The sequence below is a fragment of the Falco rusticolus genome, chromosome 5, assembly GCF_015220075.1.
Source record: "Falco rusticolus isolate bFalRus1 chromosome 5, bFalRus1.pri, whole genome shotgun sequence".
Taxonomy (NCBI): domain Eukaryota; kingdom Metazoa; phylum Chordata; class Aves; order Falconiformes; family Falconidae; genus Falco; species Falco rusticolus.
In genome coordinates, this window is record NC_051191.1 from 23,219,795 (window position 1) to 23,244,457 (window position 24,663).

Sequence of the window (24,663 nt, forward strand, 5' to 3'; positions counted from 1 at the left end):
CATCATGTCCTTACTCTGTGATGAAAGAAGGCGCTCGGCTTACGCAAACAAGGTGCTCCGAGTGAAGTTATGACTTCACTATAAACTCATTCCTGAACCTGGAGGTGGATTAAAGAGGGCAAATGCTAAGCACATCCTGAAAAATCAGCTGCTCAAGTTGGGGACCCAAAAATGGATGCAACCAACATTGCCCCCTTGATCTTGGATAGATCTTGAACAGCGATTGATGCACCATCCCAAAGCAAAATAAAATCAGGAATCCCATCAGTAAGTTCCCCTAAAGAGCTGAAGTTACAAATGCTGTCATGACACCTGAGCAACAGAGTCTGACTTAAAGCACGGACTTACTTCAGTGGAAGTTGCTGGGTAGTTGCCACTTGAAAAGTCAAGCCATTTGGACATCTGGTTTAAATGTCTTGACCTCCGTCTTCACAAGATACATCTACTATCCCAGAAGGACCTATGAGTTATTGTTCTGGTGTGTTTTACAGGAATCTTGCTAGGCAATTTTGTTCCATTACATTTTCTCATAGAGCAGATACTGTAAGTGGATTGAATTAAATGTTTGCTAGTAGGATAATTACACTTCTTAAGAAATAGGCTGTACTGTCAAGTGGTTTCTCTTAGGCCTAATTTCCCAAAAATGCATCTCCAGGGCTTCGTAAACTGTACTGTTATTTGCCATTGGGCACTTTCATGGGAATCATGTCTTTTCTTCTAACGTCTTTACCTGAATAATTTTGTTGCTTTTATTTTTCTGAATGACGATTACAGGTGTCTTTGTATGCCCCACTGTCCAGTTTCTGTCTGTTAGCTTAAACATTAAGAATTTGCTGTAAACAAACATGACTGGGTAACACCTCCTTCATATCATAATCTGATATTTTTTTTTGAAGGACTGCGTCCAGGCTTTGGTAAAATTACAAGTGCTCCAGATGTGCATTTTGCTGTCAGCTGGCCTAGTGAAATCATTGTTTATTGATAGGTTCCCAAGAGTCAGATAGTTCTCAATCTGCCAAGAAAGACATGCTGGCTGCACTGAAATCCAGGCAAGAAGCTTTGGAAGAGACACTGCGCCAACGCCTGGAAGAGCTAAAGAAACTGTGTCTCCGAGAAGCGGTAGGCAATGGACATTTTATAACCTGTAACACTTTGGTGCTTGCATTGTTATAGCATGCTCATGGTTTGGAGGTGGTGTATAGTTAGAAGAGTGACTTCCACAGTCATGTCTCACAAAGCCCATTGTACAGCTGTCATAGGACATTTCTGCCCCTGAGAAGGGGACCTCATGTCAGCTGGGTAGCCAGTTGGCCTGGGGCTAAGAGGGTGCTCAGCACCCATGCCTGCTGTTTGAATTTGTGTTTGAGATGCATTCAGCCAGGCTTCTTACTGACTTTGGCGGGAATATGCAGCAACCTAAATGGCATAGGAAGGCTGTCATGTGTACTGGTAATCACTTCTGAAATGCCTTTGACTTCATTAGCAACCCCCCCCCCCCTCAGGCTGATACACTGTCTTCTTGGAGCAGGCCTGACCTTACGTGCTTTTCTTCTCCCAGCACGTTCTTATGTACAGCACACGAGGTCTCAGCTGCTCCATGTAGGCTTCCTTCATCCAATAAGCCATGGCCTTGCTGGAGAGGAATGGCAGTGTCATGGCAGACCTTGGGAAGATGAACCACTGAAGTCATCCCAGGACATGCAGGACAGCTCAGGAACTCAGCTCATGACCTTCTCACTCGCCATCTCATTCTTGGAGTACACGGGAGGCTAGTTTAGAGATAAATTTAATGTTTGGGGAATTACAACCCTGCTGCAGCTGTGCGTGGAGATTAGCAGTGGCGTACACTTGGGTCATTCAGCAATCCTCCTTTGTTTACAAGCCCTAAAAATCTGAATTTAACAACAAATTGTGATATGTTACACAACAGGAAGCTTGCTGCAGACAGTGCCACTGAGATCTTCCAGCTGGTGCTTAATATTTGTTGTGTGTCTCGCCTTTGACTAAAATGGGGGAAATAGGTCACTGATTCATCTCATTGCACTTTGTTTCAATTAGTCTATAGTTCTGACACCAACAAGAATAAGTTGTGGAAGATACCTCTCAACAAAGAATGTCAGCAGAAATCTCTGCTGCTCCAGTTCCTGTCCTTCACTCCACACAAGCAATCCCTTCCCACCTGGGAAGTCCTGGTTGACTTCCGCAAACAACTTGTGCTGATATAGGTCACAGGACCAGATGCAGTCTCGTAAGTTCATCGGGTATGGAGCTAAGGTCAGCTGCAGGAACCAGTCGCATGCTCTTCAGGGTCTGATGGAGAAGGTCTGGAGGGCTCTACTTGCCCTGGAGGAATCTGCCACCCTAAGCTAACGCTGCCTGACTGCTGATGACTACCTTGCAGCCTTACCGAATGTGAGGAAGACTTGTGGGGAAGATATGTGCCTGTGCCACAGTTGCAGGGGCTCACAGCCCAGTGCCTTCGCTTTAACCTCAGCCCTGGCTGTGGAGCAGCCTCAGGCACTTCACAAGCAATTGGGATGCAGGCAAAAGCTCCTGCTGGGGCATGGAGCCGGTGGTAAGGAGAAATATCTCCTTAATGTGCTGCAGCAAGTCTGGCCAGAGCCCATCTGTCAGCACCTTAAGAGCTGGTAGAAAGTGTTCGCGCTTTCTGTAGATGATCCAAGAGAGGCAGTTGATGGACACTTGGAATCTGTCCCTGTCTTGCAACCCTACAGCTCATCCATCAGCAGCCTGTAGTTGGAAGTATTTCCTCTCAGGCTGCCCTTCATCCTTTCTGCTTTGGTGTGGAAATGGCCAAAACAGAGGGAGAAGGTGGCAAACCAAGAGGTAAAAAAGGGTTAATAGTGGGGGCATAATCAAATAAGCATGGCCAGAGCCATTCCTAACAGTGGCATCAGGTTACTTCGGGCCATCGCTACTCCAGTTACTTATTAATTTAGATTACATTTCAGGACCGTGCCTGTGAATACTTTTCAACTTATGGAGGCAGCATAGTAGCCCACATTAATTTTGTCTGGGCATTTTACAAAAGATATTAACTCTTTCCCCACTGTCCTGCTTCATATTAAGTTAGGGGTTATAAAGAAAATATCCTTATTTCCCTCAGGAAAGGATACAGGAATCTCTCTCTTGATGCAGTGCTCAGAGCCATGTCTCACTAGAAGGAGCACATTTTGGAAGAAAAGCTGAAATAACCCTGCAGGGCTGGAAGGGGCAACACAGAATGGGACTCCGAGACATCGTGCCTCTCACAGAAGGGGGTTGTGCGCATCAGTGTGCTGCAAACCCATTTTGTTGGGAATTGCTTAAAGGAAAGATTTGAAAAGGCCAGGTCCTTGTTTCCTAGTGACCTGAAAAGAGTAGAAAGAAAAACCCCATTAGGGAGCGGGGGAGAGGCCAGGGCAGGCAGGGGCCTGAGCTGCACACTCACATTAAGGTCAGCTGCTGTTCTTTGGGATTCAGATGATTTAGTTTACTCTGCCAGCTGGATCCTCTCAAGGCTGATGCTAAGGAACACAAAAGCCTTTTGTCCTTCGTGGGGAGATTTTGAGTATAAGGAGTTGGGTTGTGCTCCTAGTGAGGCTCCTGCCTTTTTCTGTAGGCATTTGAATGCCTTCAATTCAGAGATGTGTGGCTGTATTGTGTCGCCCAGGGGAAAACCCCCACAGCATTAACATCAGCAGTGGCCCTCACTGCTTCCTATGTTCCAGATATTCCTCAGTCTTATGGAGTTCACTTCAGATTTTGAATAAATCTTTGCAAATAACCTCATCAGTCTGAGAAAACATTATCTAATATTGCTCCAAAGCCGCCCATGACATCACTGGGGCTTGGAAGGGGGTCTGATACATGAAGTGTTATCAGACAGGTAAATGAGGTACCAGGCACTGCTTTTAGTGACCGTTTTGACTGCATTCCTCTCGGACACATCATGAATCAGGTGGGAATGGCTTTCTGTGTGGGTCGTAACCTGCCCGGCTGTTGCCAGTGGGGCTTTCTGACTCAGCAGACCTGCATCCTGCATGAAGGCTCTCAGATCGGCTCACCCCCTCTCAGAAGCAGCTACGCAGATAGAGGCTCTTCTTTCCAGCTTACCCTGCAGCAGAGATGAAAGCATGTGTGCTACAGTCTGTTTACCTCAGGCCCCAACGCCCTAGGGATGGGCACCACCTACAGACCTACCCTGGGCAGGCCACAAAAATCTGTGAAGAAAAGTTCCCCACCCTCAGTGTCAGGTTCTGGGAGGAGTTCACAGGGCTGGGTGCTCTCCTGTGCCTTCATCAGCTGGCTGAACTGGGTATATGTTGTTAATGTGTGCCTGTCATTTTATGGTCACAGTTCAAGAGCAACGTTGTACTTTGCTGCAGGATTTCCCAGATCACCAACAGCATTTTCTGCTTACAGGAGCTCACAGGAAAGCTACCACGAGAATACCCGCTAGACCCTGGGGAGGAGCCGCCAATTGTAAGGAGAAGAATAGGAACTGCCTTTAAACTGGATGAGCAGAAGATCCTGCCTAAGGGAGAGGTGAGGCTGTGCCCTTCCCTTCCAGCCCTGTGTCCCAGTGTCAGGTCTCTAAGACGTCACCATGCATCGCATAGGAACCACAAGTCCTACAGTCATCTTTACTTTAGATGACTGTAGTTGGTCACTGGTGCCTTTATATATATATATATATACATATATATATATGTATATATATACGTCCATCAGTATGGGGAAGCAGCAAGAGAGTTGGTGGCCTTAATTCAGGCTCAGAAGGTGAGGTGAAACGCTCAAGGTTCAGCCCTGGCTTTGCTAGAGGTAACAGAAATAGCCTGGGTGACCAGTTGGACCATGACAGTCCCAGGCGCTCTGGTGACCAAGTGCAGGGACTTGTGTGAGGCGGGGAGCACATCAGGAGCCCCTTGAGCCATCTGAGCCCCACTGCTACCCTGTGTTGTTATTGCAAACAGCCATTTGCTTTCCACTTCGGTAGCGATCCGAATTCAAATCTCCCTTCACCAGGGAGAAAAGCATCACAATTATCCATCTTTGCCCTGCAATAGTAAGATGAAAGCATTTTGCTCCCCAGTCCTTAAACAAAAGAGCCTTCATGCCTACCTATGGGGAGCTGGAATTACGTTTTTCTAAGTTTGCCAGGGAGTGTTTGTTCTCTTCTCTTGCTCCCACAATGTGCTGGGTCAGTGCCCTGAACCGTGGCTGTGAAAACAGGCCTGCAGCAGCTGTAAGGCGGGACCGGATTCACAGAAAAGCTATTGTCTGCAGAAACGCATTTGTCTCAAGACACTTGTGTATATTCCAGTCTTGAGTTTCCTTTTAGTTTTGTAAGAGGAGAGAACGAAGCTGGTGTGACTCTGTGGTTTAAGGCTTGGTTCAGCCAGGGAATTAACTGTTTGTCGTTTTGTTGGCATTTTCCTTCTGCTGAAAAAAATAAACAGCTGGAGCTCTTTAGTTTTGTTCTCAATGGAGCCTGGGAGAGGAATTCCACTGAAGTCAAATATTCATGAACTAGCACATCTAATTAAGCTTTTCAAAGGGAAAGCACGGCTTAGATGAGCTATTCCTAAAACCCCTGCAGTCTGTTGGCTGCTCAATTATAACCTGATCTCCAGCTTCCCCAGATATTACTGCTACAAGGCAGCTTTTGGGGCCAGTGGGTGAGGAATTTCCTTACTCCAGTGGCAAGGTTAGGTGGGGAGAGAGTGAAGGTAAAGCAGCTCCTCCCCATTGCAGGCACTCTGCCTTTTGGCATCAGCAATCCAAACATGCTGACTCAGCTTTTCTCTACCTCCCTTTTCATCTGTCAAACTTTAAGACTGTGCTGAAAACCATGAATTTCTGTTCTCAAAGAATGATGTTGAGCTGTGTTTATTTGGCTACCCGTTTGAGAGCATTTAGAGAGGCCAGCGATGGTTTTCATGGGCTTTTCAGCAAGTGCAAGCACTAGAGACTCATTTTAAAACAAAAGGTGAAATACTCTCTCAGTCGCATAAATTCAGGACTGATATTGCCAACTGTGACAAGGATCTGAAGCAAGGCACTGCCATCTGAAGACAGATGATAGCCCTCATTTTCTGAGGCTTTATTTATAGGGGCCTCACTGGAAGAAAATAGACAATTATGGCCAGGAGGAAATTTAATATGTTTTTTTCTAAGATATACTGAATGATTTAGAACTGAATTGGTGAAGGTCTGAAATGACAGCTCACATCAAACTCACTGTACCTTTAGAAAGAGCTTTGACAGAGCAAGACTTGCAGGGAAGGATCCTATTGTACTGCTTGGTAATTAGCTCTACCTGGTCCATAGTTCGTGACTCTGGGAAGGATTTTACTAGAAGACAACAAATCAGGTTCCAGGCCTTAAAACTCCATGGCGTTAAATTCACTTTTAATAAGTTTGGCCTGATAGAGCTTATAAACTCTTCAAAGCAAAAAGGGATCTGTTAAAAAGATGGGGGTGGGGGGTGGGGTGTCAGTCTTCAGTAAAGTGGGGGAAATGATAATTACAGTTTTAAGGCAATGCTGACTCACCACTGACAGCGAAGGATTTTTTTTTTTACGCCAGAAGCTTGGAATAAAAACTTCAGAGAACAACTTCAGTCTGATTAAATCCCACAGCATCAGCTCTTGCAGCCTATGCTGCTGCTAAATGAAGAGAAAGGATTTGAATTTGCATTAAGGGGATATCATGAATATATGGCTGTCAGTGCCTGTGATCTGAACTCCCACCATTCACTAAAAGTAAAAAAGCTTGTCAATTTTTCCTTAATTTGCAATGTACTGTGTTCCCCTTTCTAGCAGACTAACTAAAAACTTCGTCAAGCTGGGGAAGGTAGCCAGATCCGTTGCAGATTAGCAAATACCTTTGAAGGTCACAGCCTGGTCCCAGTGCAGACCAGGAAGCTCTATATCAGCTTCTGCATTGGCATAAATTGGCCTAAGTCCCTTGACTTTGGGGACAACTGAAAATAGGTAGGTAGCTTCCAGGGTACACCTGGTGGCATTTAAAAACTCTGCTGAGACCCTGCAAGGGCTAATGTTGGAGGCTTTTTGGCATATGGAAAGCTTGCTGTTACACACTGCTCACTCTGAAATCACCCTCCTGGCTTGTAACTCAAGGAGACAATTTTCTGGTGCAATCAGTTGCAGCAGCCCATAATTACTTCAGTTTATACTCTCCTCTGGATTTTGACAGCCGTACACCAGGGAGGAATTAGCACATCTTTGGCTTTTCTACCCCAAAGAGTTTGGTGGGTGCCAAGCAAACCTGTCAGAAGGTTAAATCTGTAGCTTTGCACCAATACCTAGCATTGATATCAAATGGGGCTCAAATATGGAGACAGGAAACAGGGAGAAGGAGCAGGTGGGAGGCAGGTGTTACCCATAGATGGGTGTAAAAGGATGAATGTGTTAGCAGTAGAGCACCACCAAAATAGGCCATATTGAACTGCATGAAAAGTCAAAACAGCACAGCAGGGTTAGGGCCGGAGCACCCATGTCCTTCTTGCGTGGGTCATGCCTTCCACCAGCTGTGCTCTCAGGTACCTGTGTGAGTGGATGAAGGTGAAATGGGTATCAGATGAGGGGAGCAGTGTGATCACGGATGCTTTGCTGGTGGAGAGCCTTGGTTGGAGGCCACTGGCCAGGTTCAGTGGGAGTTTCCCCATAGCTGGGCCAGGAGTTTGGTGGCAGCCAGAATCCACTTGCCTTTCCCCAGGAGGCAGAGCTGGAGCGCCTGGAGAGGGAGTTTGCCATTCAGTCCCAGATCACGGAGGCTGCCCGGCGCCTGGCGAGTGACCCAAACGTCAGCAAAAAGCTGAAGAAACAGAGGAAGACATCCTACCTGAACGCACTGAAGAAACTACAGGAGATTGAAAATGCCATCAATGAGTATCGCATCAAATCTGGAAAGAAGCCAACCCAGAGAGCCTCCCTGATCATAGATGGTAAGCAGGACTTGGCACCCACAGCATCACAGAAGGGTCTGTGGAGGGTAGGGAGAAAAATTCTTTCCTTGAGGCACACATTTCCCCTCCCTCCTCTTCCCTCTGCTGTCTGGAGGACTCCACGGGTGCTGGCAGTCAGGCTGCCCTTTCCCATACCAGTGTGCTGTCAGATGGGTGTCTGGCCTGTGCTCCATGCATTAGAGACGTGCTGGTTCACAGCACAAGAAGCAGCATCACGCTGCAGATTGTAAGCGTGTCAGGAAAGCAGACTGTGCTTCCTTTGTTCACCTATAAAATCACTCTGTTAACATCTCCTCCGGAGTGGTGCTGTACAAATGTAATTAATGTTAGCAGATTGGGGTGAGCTCTGTAGCTGAAAGGCATCTTTAAAATCAAAGTGGTAGCAGTGTCATTGCTGTGTTCAAATGCTTTTTTTCTTTTTCTTTTTTTTTTTCCCCCGGTGTAATTCTCAGGGCACTTTATGGTTTACTAAGTTGTTGATTGGTTTTTCATGAAATCCATTAACTTTCTGCTGTGGTTCTTTCTCCCTTGCTGATTTTGCCCTTTCCCTTTGACTTGCAGAGCTTTTCTTTGTGCCTCTGTAGCAGGAACTGAGATTAAAGCTGCTGTATTTGTGACCTGGGTACCAAGTTGCGCCGCAGTCAGGGATAACAGACAGCCACGAGGACATGAGATGGGGGAGGCAGCTCAAATGTGTGCACGCCAATGACATGAGAGCTTATCCTGCTGCTATAGAGGATGCTCAGAAAATGTTTCCCAGAATTACACCAAACTGGTACCTAGTGTGAGCCTTTAGTTAGCAACAGGATGAGCATTTTAAGAAGGTAGAGATCAAACCCAGAATCCTTAAGGCCAGGGATATAAATCTCAGCAATGGCACCATGCCATTTTGTATCCTCTGGGGATCTCAGCTCTCAGCTGTGACTCATAGTCTTAATCCTCATTAATTGAAAAGAATTAGCAGTTCCTTGAAAGGCAGCCTGCTAGCGAGAGACCTGGCCTGCAGCTCTGCCCTGCGAGACTGAGAGTGGGCTAAGTCTTTATAGGAATCTTGCCTCTTGGCTGTGTGAGGAGGGAGATGAAGACTGGGTAACTACTTAAGGTTAAGACTCAGTGGATGAAGATCACGATGCAGTTCAGCACTTGGTCACTGTGATTCTTGGGACCATCTGACCATCTTTATATTCTCTTCCCTTCAGAAGGAAACATTGCCAGTGAAGACAGCTCCCTCTCGGATGCCCTTGTTCTTGAGGATGGTATGTTGGCTGCTAAGTATGTTCTAGAGGGCAGGAAGGAAACAGGTGGGGATGTGTGAACTCCTGATTGACACTCAAAATGGAGGAACTGTTCTGTATAATCCACTCGAACATCCCAACAGCAAAAATGCTTGGTTTCCCATGACTCTGCCTTGTAGTCAGACATCAGGCCTGGAGCAGCCAGTATTGCCATGGTTACTGCTCTGAATCCTTTCAAAAGACAGTCCCAGAATGGCCCCTGATTTTCTTCTAAGGTTTCAGTTGTTTTAATGCATCACATACTCTTGCTGGCCATTCCCTTCCAAAATGGGAATGTCAGCCAGTGCACTTCTGAAAGTCAAGTCTTCAGGTTGATCCTGAACACAGCCAGGGGAAGCGGGGTGAAGAAGCAGGCTATGGAGGTCCCCCAGGGTTGTGCTGCCATTGGAGGCATCGCACAGCCATTGCCTCTCTCCTTTCTTCTCTTCACAGAGGATTCTCAGGTCACCAGCGCAATATCCCCTCTCCAGTCCCCACACAAAGGACTCCCTCCCCGGCCACCCTTGCACAACAGGCCTCCTCCTCCACAGTCACTGGAAGGCCTCCGCCAAATGCATTACCACCGCAATGACTATGACAAGTCCCCCATCAAACCCAAGATGTGGAGTGAGTCATCCTTGGATGAACCCTATGAGAAGGTCAAGAAACGCTCCTCACACAGTCATTCCAGGTGAGCCGGCTATCTTGAAGCTCCGTCACAGGGGTACCCTCTGCTCAAGAGGGATGGGTGTGAGCCCTTTCAAAATTTACAAAGCCATCCCTTACCACAAGGAGACATTTAGGTGTTTTGGCCAATAGGCATCTCATAAAAATAGTCTGCAGCCGCATGACTGCAGCTTGGTATCTCAATGTTATTTTAAAAAACATTTAGAAAGGAAGGATGGTGGATCATCTGAGGGCTTTGACAGGGCTTGGCCTTGACCTCCAGCTACCACAGAAGCACAAGTTCTGGGACGCAGCTGAGAGCAGCAGCTGACCCAGCTCCCGCTCACCCCTGCAAGATCACAGGCACATGCCTGAGATCTGGAAAGAGGCGTGGGAGCCCCTTCCCCAAATTCCTGCCCGGGAACTGAAGCAGGGTGTTTGCTCTGCAGCAGTCACAAGCGGTTCCCCAGCACCGGGAGCTGTGCTGAGGCAGGAGGGAGCAGCTCGCTGCAGAACAGCCCCATCCGGAGCCTTCCGCACTGGAACTCCCAGTCCAGCATGCCATCAACACCGGATCTACGGGTACGCAGTCCACACTACGTCCACTCCACGCGGTAAGTCTTCCCAGCTCCAGTCTCATCCTGCTTCCCCTGAAATAAATATTCTTTGCTTTACCCTTCCCCCAGGTCATGAATTAATTCCCAATCCAGGAAAGGACACAAACCAATCCTATTGACATAAGAGGCTCATGTACCGTTGCCAGTAGGGAATCTTTCCTGAAATCACTTCAGATAAATATGATCCTGCCCCTCATCTCTCCCTCAAAGTAATTAAGCTTTTCTTCCTCTGGGACCTTTCATCTCAGGGACTGCTTATAGGTGCTACCAACCCCATGCCATTTTTAAAAGGGATGTGGTGCTATGGCTAAATTCTGCAGTAAAATTCCTCCATGGATCCAGCTGGAGAGAACACGTTGTTTCCTGTCTGATATAAGATGTTGGGTAGTGTTAATTCTCTATCATAGATAAAATGTTTGCACAATGTGTGATCTTATGCGGAGAGAAAGCCTGTATAAAGCACTCCACCTGAGGATCCAGGCAGCAGTGGAATAAGCCCAGGATTGGCAGATGAAAGAGCTGAAGGGTGTACAGGAGGTGATTTGATGTGCATTGGCCATTTGACTCCAATTTTCTGCAGCTTTTCTACAAACTTCAGCTTCACTGCTATTTTGCCCTTGTGGCAAACGCCATGGACACTGCAGGAAGCAGAGCTGAGACAAAGCTGCGTGCTGTTAGGTATCCTGCCCTAAGGGGAAGTGCTACCATCATTTAGCTCTGCATAAATCAAGAGTCATGCCAACACATCAGGCAGAGATGATACAAGGCATTAAGGCCCTGGGTTCAGTTTGTTACAACTTTTTGGCTGAGAGTACCTTTCAAAAGAGTGCAATGTTTGTTAACGCTGGAGCCAAGCTGTGTGAGAAATGAGCCTGGCACAGGGCTTGAGAAGTGGCCTTGATTGGGTAGGGGCCATCTGGGTGTTTGAAACAACTATTGCTTAGTCCATGGCTCATTCATGAGCTGCATGCCTTGGCCTTGGCCATCCATCATGTGGGTGTGTGACTCGTTGCAGGGTGTTTCTGCTCCTTGAAGGGATGGCTGAAGCTCTCCAGACAGCTGGGGTGAATAGGGACCACCCAGACCTGGCAATGAATAGACCCCCTGTAAACTGCAGTTCAGGGTAGTTGCCTGAAGGGCTGTCGTGCCCTGACAGTCCTACACGTGCTGCCCGTGGCTGGGCCCCAGTAAAACCTAGCTGCTTGGCAGAGGCGACTTTCTCAATGGACCCATGGAGAAATCACTGCATTCTGGGCTAAGTATGGGCAGTCTGTCTGTCTCACACTAGGTGGATTGTACCCGTGCAGGGCATTCGTGGGCCACTTGCAAGGGAATCTCACCACCACTGAGGCTAAGATCTTGGGATCTGCAAAGCTGGAGAGAGGCGACCCTGGTAGCACAGGGATGGTGCTGATCCAGCAGCTCTGCCTTGGGACTGCACCAGCAAAGCTGGGGCTTGAGGCCCCCCAGGTTTTGCCCTTCAGACTGAGCCTTTCCCAGGGTGGCAAGCCACAGGAGAATTGGTTGAGCAAGGGTTTCTGTCCCACATGGTGCTGCAGACTGAATGCCACCACCAAGGAGACTGGAGAGCAACAGGAACAGGACCTAATCTCCCCAAAGCCTGCAGCTGCGAAGCTGGTTGCTTTGCAGACAGCAGCACCTCGCCGTGCTGGAGGGGTACAGGTTTTCAATGCCCTCAGATTCCTTTGCTTTGGAGCTGGCCTTGTGTGCAAGGGGATGGGAGTGCTTTGTCCTGTTGACTTACCAGCCTGGATTTTTTTCCTGGTACTTGCAGATCAGTAGACATCAGCCCTACCAGACTGCACAGCTTAGCTCAGCACTTTAGACACCGGAGCTCCAGTTTGGAGTCACAAGGCAAGCTCCTCGGCTCGGAAAATGAGACAGGGAGCCCGGATTTCTACACCCCAAGGACTCGTAGCAGTAATGGCTCTGACCCCATGGACGACTGCTCTTCCTGCACCAGCCATTCCAGCTCTGAGCACTACTACCCTGCTCAGATGAACCCCAACTACTCCACCCTGGCAGAGGATTCCCCATCGAAAGCCAGAGAGCGGCAGAGGCAAAGGCACAAATCAGCGGGCAACCTGGTCTCTTCCAATTCAGGGAGTATGCCCAACCTGGCTGCGAGGAATGGGACGGGACACCATCGCGTCTACCTGCACAGCCAGAGCCAGCCCTCCTCCCAGTACAGGATCAAAGAATATCCCCTGTACATCGAGGGCAGCTCCACACCCGTGGTGGTGCGGAGCCTGGAGAACGACCAGGAGGGACACTACAGTGTGAAAGCACAATTCAAAACCTCCAACTCCTACACAGCAGGGGGGATGTTTAAGGAAAATTGGCATGGGGATGAAGTGGACTCCGTCAGGCTCACCCCCTCCCGTTCCCAAATCATAAGGACTCCATCTCTGGGCAGGGAGGGCCATGAGAAAGGCTCGGGTAGGACTGCCGTGTCAGATGAGCTGCGGCTCTGGTACCAGCGGTCCACGGCCTCCCACAAGGAGCACAGCCGCCTCTCGCACACGAGCTCCACTTCCTCAGACAGCAGCTCCCAGTACAGCACATCTTCGCAAAGCACCTTTGTGGCACACAGCCGGGTCACGAGAATGCCTCAGATGTGTAAAGCGACATCAGGTGAGAGCTGGGCCTGGGCAGAGGGGCAGACAGGGATGGGGGCTTCATGCAGCCTGGATTCGTGTCAGGCGTTACACGCAACCTGGAGAGCAATGCCAGACCATAGCATGTTATCTTGCCTTCACAGGCTGCGCACCAAGCCTGTAGGCATAACCCTGCGGGGCAAGCTTTGTCCAAGACACTCACTGGGTGAGAATTTTTTTCCATGGAAATCATCACTTTGCAAAGATGCGGTCAAAAGACAGGGAGGGACCTGCTGTTTCCAGGTCTCTTCTCACAATGCAGCTGGGTTTTGGTTGATGGCACTAGGGGCTGAACGTGGAGAAAGCGTGGGGGGGTCACTCAGTAATTGCAGCGAGGGGAGCAACGAAGCAAGTGGGGACTCGGCATAGACTAGGAGAATGCATGTCCTCACTGAAACACCAAAAGCATGGGAAAGGTTAAGTGGGGAGGATCCCAGCCCCTCCACCCCCTGCTAAAATGTTTGGGCGATGACATCTTTCTGCACTGCTGGGGCATGGTTTTCCCATGCAGCTCCAGTACCTCTGCTGATAATACCCTGAAATTCAGAGCACTTAAGTGTGTGGTATTATGCCTCTCTGTCATGTACAGAGCTTTGCACTCCTCTGTGCTGTTAATATTAAATGGTAAGAAAACAGCCTAAATCCATTAAACTGAGGAGGCCACTATATGTTGTGAAACAATCCAAGGTTAAATATTTACTGGCCATCAGTCACTGCTGGACAAGCCAGTGTGGACAGATCAAGGACTTGCTGAAAAAACTGAGTCTGGCCCCACGTGGACGGGCTTGCTGGTTTATCAGAGCTTTGCACTGTGCCTGTTGCCACCCTTCCACATGCCTCAGCCTTGGCGCGGGAGACACCATTGCTCCGATCTCGCTTGCCCTAAGCCCTCGCAGCCTCCCTGAGCAGACCAGCGCGTCGCCCACCCATGCTGGCTGTTGGCCTTCAGACAGCCCGGCATGGTGCCGGCCCATGGCGATCACCACGCTGGCAGCAGCGGGGCTCGGTGCTCACTGCCAACTCCAGCATGGAGTCAGAGCGGCAGTTTGACACCAGGCTCCTCATGGGCCATCAACAGCTGCCTGGGAAGAGGTTGATTTATGCGCAATGCCAACACTCGTAGGAGGCCCAGATGTGGACCAGGACTCAATCAAGTAGCTGCTGCACCCATCCTGTGTCTCCACATGAAAAATCTGTCTTCCCCCACTTTGATTAATGGGCATTTCCGTTCCACCCAGCAACAGAAAATGCTTGAACACTGGAAAGCTTTGCCTTGCTTAGTTTTGGAAACCATACAAGTTCAGTTAAGTAATCTGAAAAGGAAAATGCTGGGGTTGGGGAGAGCACCTAAAAACTGCTGTCAGTCAGTCTGTTCCCCCACCCAGCTGGGTCTTTGAATCTAAATGTGCTATCTGGGCAGCACAGTGTAAGTGTGTTCAGTAATCACAGCTTGTCATGGCCAGTTGGCAGCACAGATTGGTTTTGCGTTCAGACTCAGTTCCCAATTACAGCTGAGGGAGGATACTGACCTCAGGAGGTCAGCTCCAAGGAGTAGATTAAAATTTGGTTTTCTCTTCAGATGTCATTTGGCAGCAGCTAAAGAATTTAACAGCATGGAAGGGGATGCCAGTAGAAACATCCATCGTTTTAGCTGATTAGCCCTAGCCAGTAGGTCTCCTGGACTTCATGCTGTCCTTCAAAGAGGATCCTTCTAGGCCCATATTACATTTGGAGGGTCAACACTATATGGACTTGAGGCGGAGGAAAGATTGGTCAGGTGGATTTCTTAGCTAGACCCTTCACCAGGGAAAGTCCTCCAAGAACCACTGCCAATGGTACATTTTTAGTCCAGATTGCTTCTGCCTTCACTGAAGTAAGAGAATGTGTCCTCTGGTCCCACAGCACAGTGTCAGCAAAGCCAGACTTCAGCCTTTTTACAAATGCACAGTGAAAGGTAGCTGTAGCTTTTGAAATCTTCAGAGCTGTCTTCCTCCTTTGCACAAGAAGCAGCGTGCTGGTCCAGACTCTCACCACTGCCAGCACTGGCTCCTAGGGACACAGCCCATCTCCCACCACCCAGGCTAGGCTCCTGCAGGTCAGGTCCCATGGAGCGGCGCAGGCAGGCCCCGCAGCCGCCAGGAGAAGGGTGCTGTTTCCCAGGCAGCTCAGGAGAGGCTGGGTGGCTGTATTCAGCTGGAGGCCGGGCTGAAACAAAGCATTCCTGCAGAGCTGAGGACGGATCCAGCCCGTGACACGCAGCAGTGTCAGCAGTAGGCTGGCTGCTCCTGTGCCGCATGCGGGCACAGCCGTCCAGGAACAGGCTGAGGTCTGACTCCCAGGTTGTGTTTGCTCACAGCCAGACATGTTTCTGCTGGTCTGACCAGCTGATGCTTCTGAACCGCCCTAACCCTCGCGCCCTCACCTCACCTCACCGGTTCTTTTTCTCCACCCTTTGGTTTTCAGCTGCCTTACCTCACAGCCAGAGGAGTTCAACGCCGTCGAGTGAACTAGCAGCCACGCCACCGGGCAGTCCCCACCACATTCTCACATGGCAGACTGGGTGAGTGTGTGGGAGCGGGTTAGGGAATTCAGCTCGCTCAGTGCCACTCAGAAAAACCTCCCCACACACAACCAAAGGGAGAGCACCTCTATGGGGAACATTTTCCGGGTGCTCCATAGCCTACACCTGCACAGAGCATGTCCAGCCTGCCACCCATGCTCTCGTAGTGGTGGAGCTCTGGTTTAGGCTGACCAAGACATGGCCGTGCCACCTGCACCCAGCAGCACTGCTCCAAGCAGTGCCGAATCCACAGGGAAAAAAGCCTTGCAAGTTCTTCCTGCTTGGAAAGTCTCCTTCCTCCAATTTTCCGTATGTTGAAACAGCTGATCTTTTTCAACCGTGGCATGGCATGGTCCAGACCAAGGAGATCTTTCCTGCAATGGCAAGGTCAGGTGCCTACCATATTTGTGTGTGCAGCAACCACATTTTTCTGCTAGGTTTTCCCTAGCAATGTGTCTTAATGACTACTAAGGTGTCCTTTTTCAGCTACCACTAACTTAAAATGCTTTGCCAAAGCATGAGTGAGTCATTACGTGCAGGTAGCCATTACTCATGTAAATATAATAACTGGGTTCTTTGGCATTTCTTCATGGGGCAGGGAATTCCAGGAGTTAACAAAAAGTCTTTTGCAAGCTCCCATGAGTATTCTCTAGCGATCTCCTGTAATTCTGTCCTGCCACATGAAATAAAGATCATTTCCAGATCCCATCTTAGCTCAGCACATCCCAGATCTTTGCATCTAAAATGAGTTTGGTGAGATCAGCCAGAAAGTTTCAGACTACAGTCCTCAAAATACCATAGGCCCCCAAGCAGGAAAACAGGTATGATCCTCCAAGTTGTGAATTGGGACTGGTAACTTTGCGAACATTCCACTGCGCAGCCACCGGAAAATCTTATGTACTTTAATTTCTTCTGGTCACCTGTGACTAAGTTTGACCTCTGCTTTCACTCCAGTACTGTTCGTGACTACAATTTAAAATGGAGATGAGGAGAACCATAACCACAACCTCCTTAGGCCTACCTTGGATTTTAAATTCACACATTTGACGTATAGCCTCACATGGTCTTTGCATGTGCTTCTAGCTTTAGAACAGGAGAATTTTCCTGTTCCCATTTCATAGAAAGTCAAGGGATGACAAGATAGGCAAAACGGCAGCTGGCTTTACCGTACACCAAAGTTTCCACTGTTAAGGGTTTAAGCCTAGACTCAAATCTTAGTTTCATTCTCTACCCCAATCCTAATTCTTCTAAATGTCTCCATGATGATCAGAAGTAAAACTGTCGAGCAGCCAGCTGAGAAATATGTTTGGAAAATTCCAGCATTTCTTATTTTTCCATTCCAGAAAACTCCTGCATGCTGTCTCTCATAGCAGAAAGGCATCAAGCCAAATTCTCAGCTGGTGAAAGTGAAGTTATCTAGATTCATAGCTTAGATTCATAGATTAGCTGCACCAACAACCAGTGCAAAAAGAACTGGAAACAAATCAGCGCTTCTGTTGTGCCTGAGCATAACACCCAAGGCATATGTATAAGTACAGTAGGAGCAGATAAAGTTTGCCATTAGATGCAGAACACAGACTCCCCCACTGTGCAGGAGCAGGCTGTGCCCTGCCCACACAACCCAAAAGACTGACAGTGCTCCCCAACATGTTTTTGTGTCACTAACTTTTTCCACAGATGATTCATCAGCTTGTTTCCCCACTGGATTAATAAGCTCGTAACAATGTCTGTGTCACTTCTTTTCTTTAACATTTCCTCTCTCCTCTTTCCTCCTTTTTGCTCTCCTTTGTTCAGAGAAGCAACAGACAACTCACCCACTATGGATGAGTCTCAGTCTCCAACCCACCAAAGTACTGATGAATAGAGGTATAGTAAGGGAACGTTTTGTTCTTTCATCCTTCTGCCTTATAGTCCGTGAACACAGTGCAAACGCCCGGCATCCCGCTGTCCCAGAGGAGCAGCCCTTTTAATTGTGTGCCTGTTTGTTGGGCAACAAGGCTCCCTTCAGCTCTTGGAAGAACAACTTGAAAGCATCTCCAAGCCCTCTCTGTGCCTTCTCAGCAAGTGTGTGGCTGTGGCGCTTTCCCCTGCAAAAGAAGGCTTCAGGCCAGCCCGCTCTGCATTCGTGCAGGGGTTGAACAGGCACAGGGAGCAGGCAGTAGCGGCAAATTTGTGGCTGGGGATGTTTCAAAGTAGTGTGGGCAAAGCGCTGTGGGGAGAGCCGGGGAGCAACGTGGTGGGGAGACGAGCTCGGGTAAGGGGGGGCCTTGGAGGACCCAGACTGAGCTCCCGGCAGCACTGCAGCCGTGGCACCAAGCGCCCCTTTCTCCTCTTTCCCTACCGCAGAGCAGAGCTGTGGAGCAGAGGCTGTTGGCAGCAGCCAGCTTTCATGGAACGAGGAGCAACCCTGGCCCAGTTCCTGTGGGAAGACAGAGGGGGAAGGATAGAGGGAACAAAAAAACCCTCAAAGTATTTCTATTTTAATTAAACTGCTTCCCTGTCTGACACCCTCATTTGAATCTACAACCATTCACAGCTGGCATCTGTCAAGTATTTCAAGCCCAGCTTTCCAGAGATAACCCATAAACCTCCCTACCCTGGCACAGAGCTGGGAAACAAAAGGCTCTTTAACATGCAGATGGTGATGCCCTTGCTCAGGTTCCTCCCAGACACCAGTCCCAGGGAAATCAGGTCGAAAACAGAGCAGAGGGAGCAGGAACTGCCAGGCTGCATCAGATGTGAGATCAGTCCCGAGAGGTGGGGAGGGAGCCAAGGAAGGAGTGAGAGTCCCACAGTAAACAGAAAGAAAAGGCATCTCCCACTTTTGGCCTCAAAACAATCTCTGCTTTGGAAGTTGGTTCAAATCAAAGTATGAGGGAGAGACATCAGCTGTGAATATTATTATGCAGATATAGCAGCCACTTTTTGAAACGCCAAGATTTTGACCTCCTCTGGCAAGGAGCTCTGCAGATTAAGCCAGGAGCTGGCCCTGATTGGAGTTCTTAAGACAAATCGCAAAGAAAATGCTCATGAACAGTCTCATCTGCTCAGTACAGGCAAACAAAAGCCATGCCACAAAAGACGCAGGAGCTTGTCAAGGGAGGTGCCCCAAGGTGAGGACTAGGCTACCAACAACAAAACCACAGTCCTGTCTACATTGGAACCCTCCCACTAGCCATTTCCTAGCCCACCCCTGGAAAGCCATGTCACTCTGAGCTTGCCAGGTGATGCACAAGCCTCTGCCCGGAGCAGAAGTGCTACAGGGAAGCGCCACCACCCTCCTCCTTCCACATTCCCACTGGGTTACATGGTCTATGGCTGAGAAGGCTGCTTTTAGGACTTGCTCCGTGGAGAGTAACCTACTGAAAAGCTCTATACCCCAGCTTACTACCCAGCAGGAAAGCAAGGCAGAGCCCCTTAGGCAAGGCAGGGCGCTGCTGCTGTACCAGAGAGGGAGGAGGCCACACACAGAGAAAGTGGAGGCAGGTGTGGTGCCGCGTGTGCTGGGATGGACACAGCCGGTGGGGTCTGCCGCAAGCTCCTGTGCCCCCCCAGGAGCCACTCTGCTCTCCTGCGGCACATCCCACCAGCAGCAGGCTGAAAGCACAGCCGCTCTGCCTGCTGCCATCCCGGCATCCAAAGCTCAGGGCACCCTGGCTGCGAAGGGGCTGCCAGAGCTCGGCGTTCCCCTGCCTCCTCGCACTGGGTTTGCCCCTTGCAGGGGCAAACAGGACTGCCGGGTGAGAGCAAACTGGGTCAAAGCAGGGTCCTGCATGCTGAGCCCACCCCAAATGTCAGCTCTGGGGGTACCTGCAGAGTGCAGCTGGGTCTCTGAATATCCTGCATTCCTTTCCACCCATAATATGATGTTTTATGCCCATGGGTGAATTTCCAAGAGCCCTCGTTGTCCTAACGAAGTTTCCTTTCACCTGCAGGAGCTACAACGATAGCTGTTTCCTGGATTCTCCCCTCTATCCAGAATTAGCAGATGTCCAGTGGTATGGGCAGGAAAAAGCCAAGCCTGGGACTCTAGTGTGAACCCCTGACCTCAAGTTAATCACATCAATGCCATTCTGAGATCACCGCACTGCCTCTCATTTGCCTTACCCAGATGCACTGTCACCCAGCACCAGCTTCAACTCTAAGCACTTTTCTCACGATGCAATTCAAGACGACATTTACAGAACACTGGCCCTGAGACATCCACCACGACAGTGACAGCGACGGACCGCAGCGCATCCCATTGCCAGACTGGTGCACGTCCCTCCTACGGCCCGCAGGGCAGCGGGTGCAGATGAGCAGCCATCCCCACAGTCAGTCGGCAATCTAAAAATTGATTTTCCTTTGAAACGATGTAAGCCTTTCAAGGCTTACATCAAATCTTATTGTTCTGCGGCATGTAACAGCAGTAAGATTTCCATGACCTGAGATCTGAAGCCAACAGAGTATTAGTTTAAGGGGGGGGGATGGGGGATAAAATTGGACAGAGGCTGAGAAATGGATATCATAGTCCTGAAAGTGCGTCTCTTATGAAACAGTAAAATCCCGTCACTTCAAAGATGTGTCAGAGTCTTGCAATCTGATCTGCGCTGCCAAAGATCGCCACGCCAACGTCGGCAGGATGAGTTTGCTCAGCAAGTTCCAGCTAAAGGAACATCTCTCATTTAACTCAACGGCAGACACAACCACCTCCCGTAAAACGGCATTTCCTTCGTTGCTTTGAGTCCACCTACATGCAAGTCCAATAACTCTGTGTGCTGAAGACGCACTGGAGGTCTGGGCTGGTATCACAGCATCGCTGGCTACAAGCTACTATGAAACTGGACAAACAAGGTTTACACAGGCATTATCAAAAGCAGAGGCAAGCACTGCTGCTCACAGCATCTCCGTGGCTGGCAGGGGTTGCACACCAATACATGGAGAAGCTGGGGTTGCGTTGGTTGTTTTTCAATACTCTGGTCAAGATAGAAATTGCCAAGAAACCTTTCCACAAACAGACAGAGCCAATAAATTCCTATCGATTTCTGCACAAAGCGTGAACATGAAATCAAAGGGAAAGCACATCACAATCTAATTGACACAGTAAAGCTGCATTAACATATCTGTTCCACTCATCTTCCCTTCGTTAGCACCAGTGTAGCAAAGGGCTTGTCACCCGGTTACTGCTGTGTGGGAGAACCAGTCTGTCGGGAAATGGAAAGGCTTCCATAGAACAACCGGCAGACTAGGCAAATCTTCCCGTTGCAAGAAGCAACCACAAGAAAGAGAAGCAACTAAATTAGGTGTTGGACACGAGCAAGAGCTGCCTGCTGATACCAAAAGGAATTGTACAAGAGCGTCATGGAAGGAGCTGCAAGTTTACACATACTTTTGAGCAATGCTTTATACATGTCAAGCCATGGAACTTTAAAAGGCCTCAAAGACACTTTTATAACGAACAAGTGCACAATCTAGGTGGATGTTGAAGCTGGCACATCTAGTCTTCATTGCGGTGCTATGCTGTTTTTATTGCCACTAGATGGGGGGAGGTACCCGGCCTTCCCCCGTTTGTGCGTGCAAACGATGATTTCCTATGGGAAAGGCATTAAAAGAAACGGCTGGAGGGGGTTACTTTGTGAAAAGCAGAAACTGAAGTTAGCTTTGGTTTAAGGAGAAAAGGAAAAAAAAAAAAAAGCGAGTGTGTGTGCGCGTGTTCCAAGAATAACAATAGCGTCTACCAGACAAAGTAGGGCGAAACCTTTAAAATTAAACACCGCGACTTGGGGGGCTGCCACACCTTTTGGTATCAAGATTGCTGGAAAACTGCATTCCAGGCTTTAAAAGAGAATGGGTTCTTAATTGGGCTTGGAAAGATGATGGGGTTTCTAAAAATTTATGCAAGCAGCTCATGTGAAGACCTTTCTGCCACAGATACTAGAAATGTTTGCTTCAGTTCTCTGCGCTTGCCTGCTGTGCCGCTGGCGTGCATCGCTGGTCCAGGACAGGGAGGTGGCAGCGATGGGCAGAAATGCTGTTACTTGTCCAGGGAAATCCACGGCAGAGCCAGGAAGGGAACTCTTCCATGTTCACACATGAAGCATAACTGCATTATCCTTCTAGGGGTGGGGGCGCATACTTTTTTATACTGGCAAGGGGGTTTTAAAGGTGGCCATGCAGGCCTGGCACTGCTGGACCCACACAAAGAACCACCATCGGAGCACATCCCCCTTCAACGGTAATCGAAGCCCCCTAACCGACTGCTGGAAGAACAGACAGCGGTGAGATTGCACCCTTTATCTAGACTTCACCATCTCTTTGTGCTTTGGGGTCTTTAACATGGGAATTATTTCAGGCTTCTAATTGGATTTTTAGCTGGATAAGAGATACTACCGATTAGTGACATTTACTGATAAGATTCAGTAGCTAAAGTGAAAGGATTAAATAAGGACCAAATTAACCAGCAGCGAGTAATTTAGCCCATGGATTTTTAGGGGCTCTGAGCAACTGTCTGTTTTCTTTTTAATTTCACTGGTAAGTGGTTTTGGTTTGGGTTTTTTTTTTCTGTGTACCTTCTTTTAATTAAAAAGAATTCAACAACAGCGGCACTATGAGGCCTCTGGGCACCACAGGAAGAAACATTAATTCCTCTGAGACCAGATCCGCAGTTTTGCAGCAAAGGTTAAAAGGTGGCAGCCCTGAAATTAGGGGGGGGGGGGGGGGGGAATAAAAATGGTTAGCCTGAATTGCAAACAGGCTCGAGTAGAGAAAAAGCTTTCTAGAAATGGATTGAGTTTTGCTTTGTGTTCTGCTTTTCTGTTTTGCAATCAAGGCACACGTGAGCAGCCAGTCTGGTAGTAAAGACAGATTAAGTAAAACAGGTTTTACTGTTTAGCTCAATTCAATTAAACACAAATGTACATAAAATGTTAATCATATGAGATTAACATATTTAAGTATAACATGGAGGGGCATATACATAGCTATTATATACAAGCACTTGACTACCAACTTAACCCCTCCTTTACTTTTTTATTTTTCAAGGCTCCATCTGACATAAAGCCACAATTGCGTTCTTAGCCTACATGTCTGACGCTCCCTCTGTTCAGCCAGGAGCCGGGTGTACGGTCTGTGCACTGGGCCATGCTGGGAGGCAGGGTTTATTTTTAAATGATATTATATGCAGTCGAGTGTTGAAAATGTTGAAACAGTCCAATTTGTTTTCACTCTGTATTAGTTTTAGTTTCAGGCATAGCCGATCCCCATTCAGGTGCTATCAGATGACCAGTTACTGCTTAGTTAACTAGATGTAAAGTTTTACATATATATTAATGTCAATAGTTTTATTACAAGTTGTGTAAAAGGGACTCTCTAGTTTAAAAAAAAGGAAAAAAAAAAAGAAAAAAATTAGGTCTCTCCTGAAATTGACTTTAGAGCATGGGAAATGATTTTACTGGATTCTGTTCAATTGTAATCAAGGAAAAAAAATATGTATGTTGTAGAAAAAGTTGCAGAATTAAAAAAGATCTGCTTTTAATTTATTCTTTTTGTATTAAGAATTTGTATAGTTACCTTTACATTTTGCAAAACGGTGTTGTCAACACTTCCTTATTAAAGCATTTTCAAAATGAAACCTTGCCGTGGTGTTTTCAGGGCACAGCGCCTGGGCAGTCCTTACCCTGGTGACCACACCACCACATCTGCGAGACCCTGACTCCAGATGTGTGCACAGCTGGCCAGGTGTTCCAGGAGGGACGCACTCCTTTGCTGTCAGGGGGCCTGACTGCAGGCAACGCAGGGCATTCCCCTCCCAAGAAAGCCCATCATTCAGAGATCCCCTGGGGTTCAGCGCTGGTGCTCAGCAGATCCCTGCTGGCTCCATTGCATGTTCTCTCACACACCGGCCCCAGGAGGCATCAGGGCAGTAAGAAATGGTTCGACTGACTTCCCGCCCCTGTAGGAAACACAGTCTTGAAAATATGTTCATTTTTAATGCACATAGCTTGAAATAACGCTCACTTACCCAAGTTGGGTGCTAAGGGGCTGCGTGGCTGTTCGCAGCACGCCAAGGCCCGTAGGACAGGCTTGATGGCCAGCACTCTCACCCCTGGTGCGGTGAGGAACTGCCTACTCCTTGCACTAAGTTCCTGAAGAAACCCTCCTTGTGCCTTCCATTAATTCCCGCCGTCCAGGGAGCTCCCTTCCACACAACAGCATCTTTTCCACCACCCACCCAATCCCCGCACCCTGACGCCCCAGGAAGCTACCAGCCGTGCCAACCCAGAGCCAGGAGGCCATCCCCACCGCCACCCAGCATCGCTGCGTGGGGGGCAGCCTTGTGTCATAAATCCCCGGAAGGGTTTGGCATGGGACAGAATGGCAACGATGACATTTTTCAGACATCCCCCTAACTCTGGGACTTTGGTTCAGATTTATCGCCAGTGGCTCCAACACCGCTACAGGCAGCGCTTCAAGCTCTACACCACCTCAGGAGCCGTTTTCATGACAGCCTGCTCCAGGCCCGATACCAGCCCTGGCACCCCTGCAGCAGCCCTCCGGGAGGGCACCATGCTGTGTGCTCATCCCCTGGGTCCGGGAGGCGGGGTGCTCTCCTCCCCCCAAGGAGTGAAGCCATTTATATCCCAGCCCAGCTCATTCTTTGGGCAAAACTGGATCTATAATCATAGGACGGTTTGGGTGGGAAGGGACCGTAAAGGCCATCTGGTTCCACCCCTGTGCCATGGGCAGGGTCACCTCCCACCAGCCCAGGTTGCTCCCAGCCCTGTCCAGCCTGGCCTTGAGCACCCCCGGGGATGGGGCACCCACAGCTGCTCTGGGCAGCCTCTGCCAGCGCCTCACCGCCCTCATGGTAAAGAATTTCTTCCCAGTATCCAATCTA

General features: G+C 48.8%; 1 protein-coding gene across 6 annotated transcripts in view; it reads left to right on the forward strand.

Annotated features, from left to right (window-relative positions):
- Positions 1-23,397, forward strand: part of FRMD4A (FERM domain containing 4A) — a 386,235-nt gene extending 362,838 nt beyond the window's left edge. For 5 of the 6 annotated variants that reach the window (XM_037390648.1, XM_037390649.1, XM_037390650.1 and 2 more), the window contains 9 exons: positions 986-1,119; positions 4,426-4,548; positions 7,744-7,972; positions 9,193-9,249; positions 9,721-9,958; positions 10,383-10,547; positions 12,346-13,205; positions 15,692-15,788; positions 19,724-23,397. In XM_037390648.1, the coding sequence (XP_037246545.1) occupies positions 986-1,119; positions 4,426-4,548; positions 7,744-7,972; positions 9,193-9,249; positions 9,721-9,958; positions 10,383-10,547; positions 12,346-13,205; positions 15,692-15,788; positions 19,724-19,826 (2,006 nt within the window). In that variant the 3' untranslated portion in view covers positions 19,827-23,397. Of the gene's footprint in view, positions 1-985; positions 1,120-4,425; positions 4,549-7,743; positions 7,973-9,192; positions 9,250-9,720; positions 9,959-10,382; positions 10,548-12,345; positions 13,206-15,691; positions 15,789-17,582; positions 17,655-19,723 lie in introns of all 6 variants that reach the window. The other variant, XM_037390647.1, reaches the window with a different exon arrangement.
- Positions 23,398-24,663: the final 1,266 nt, after the last annotated feature.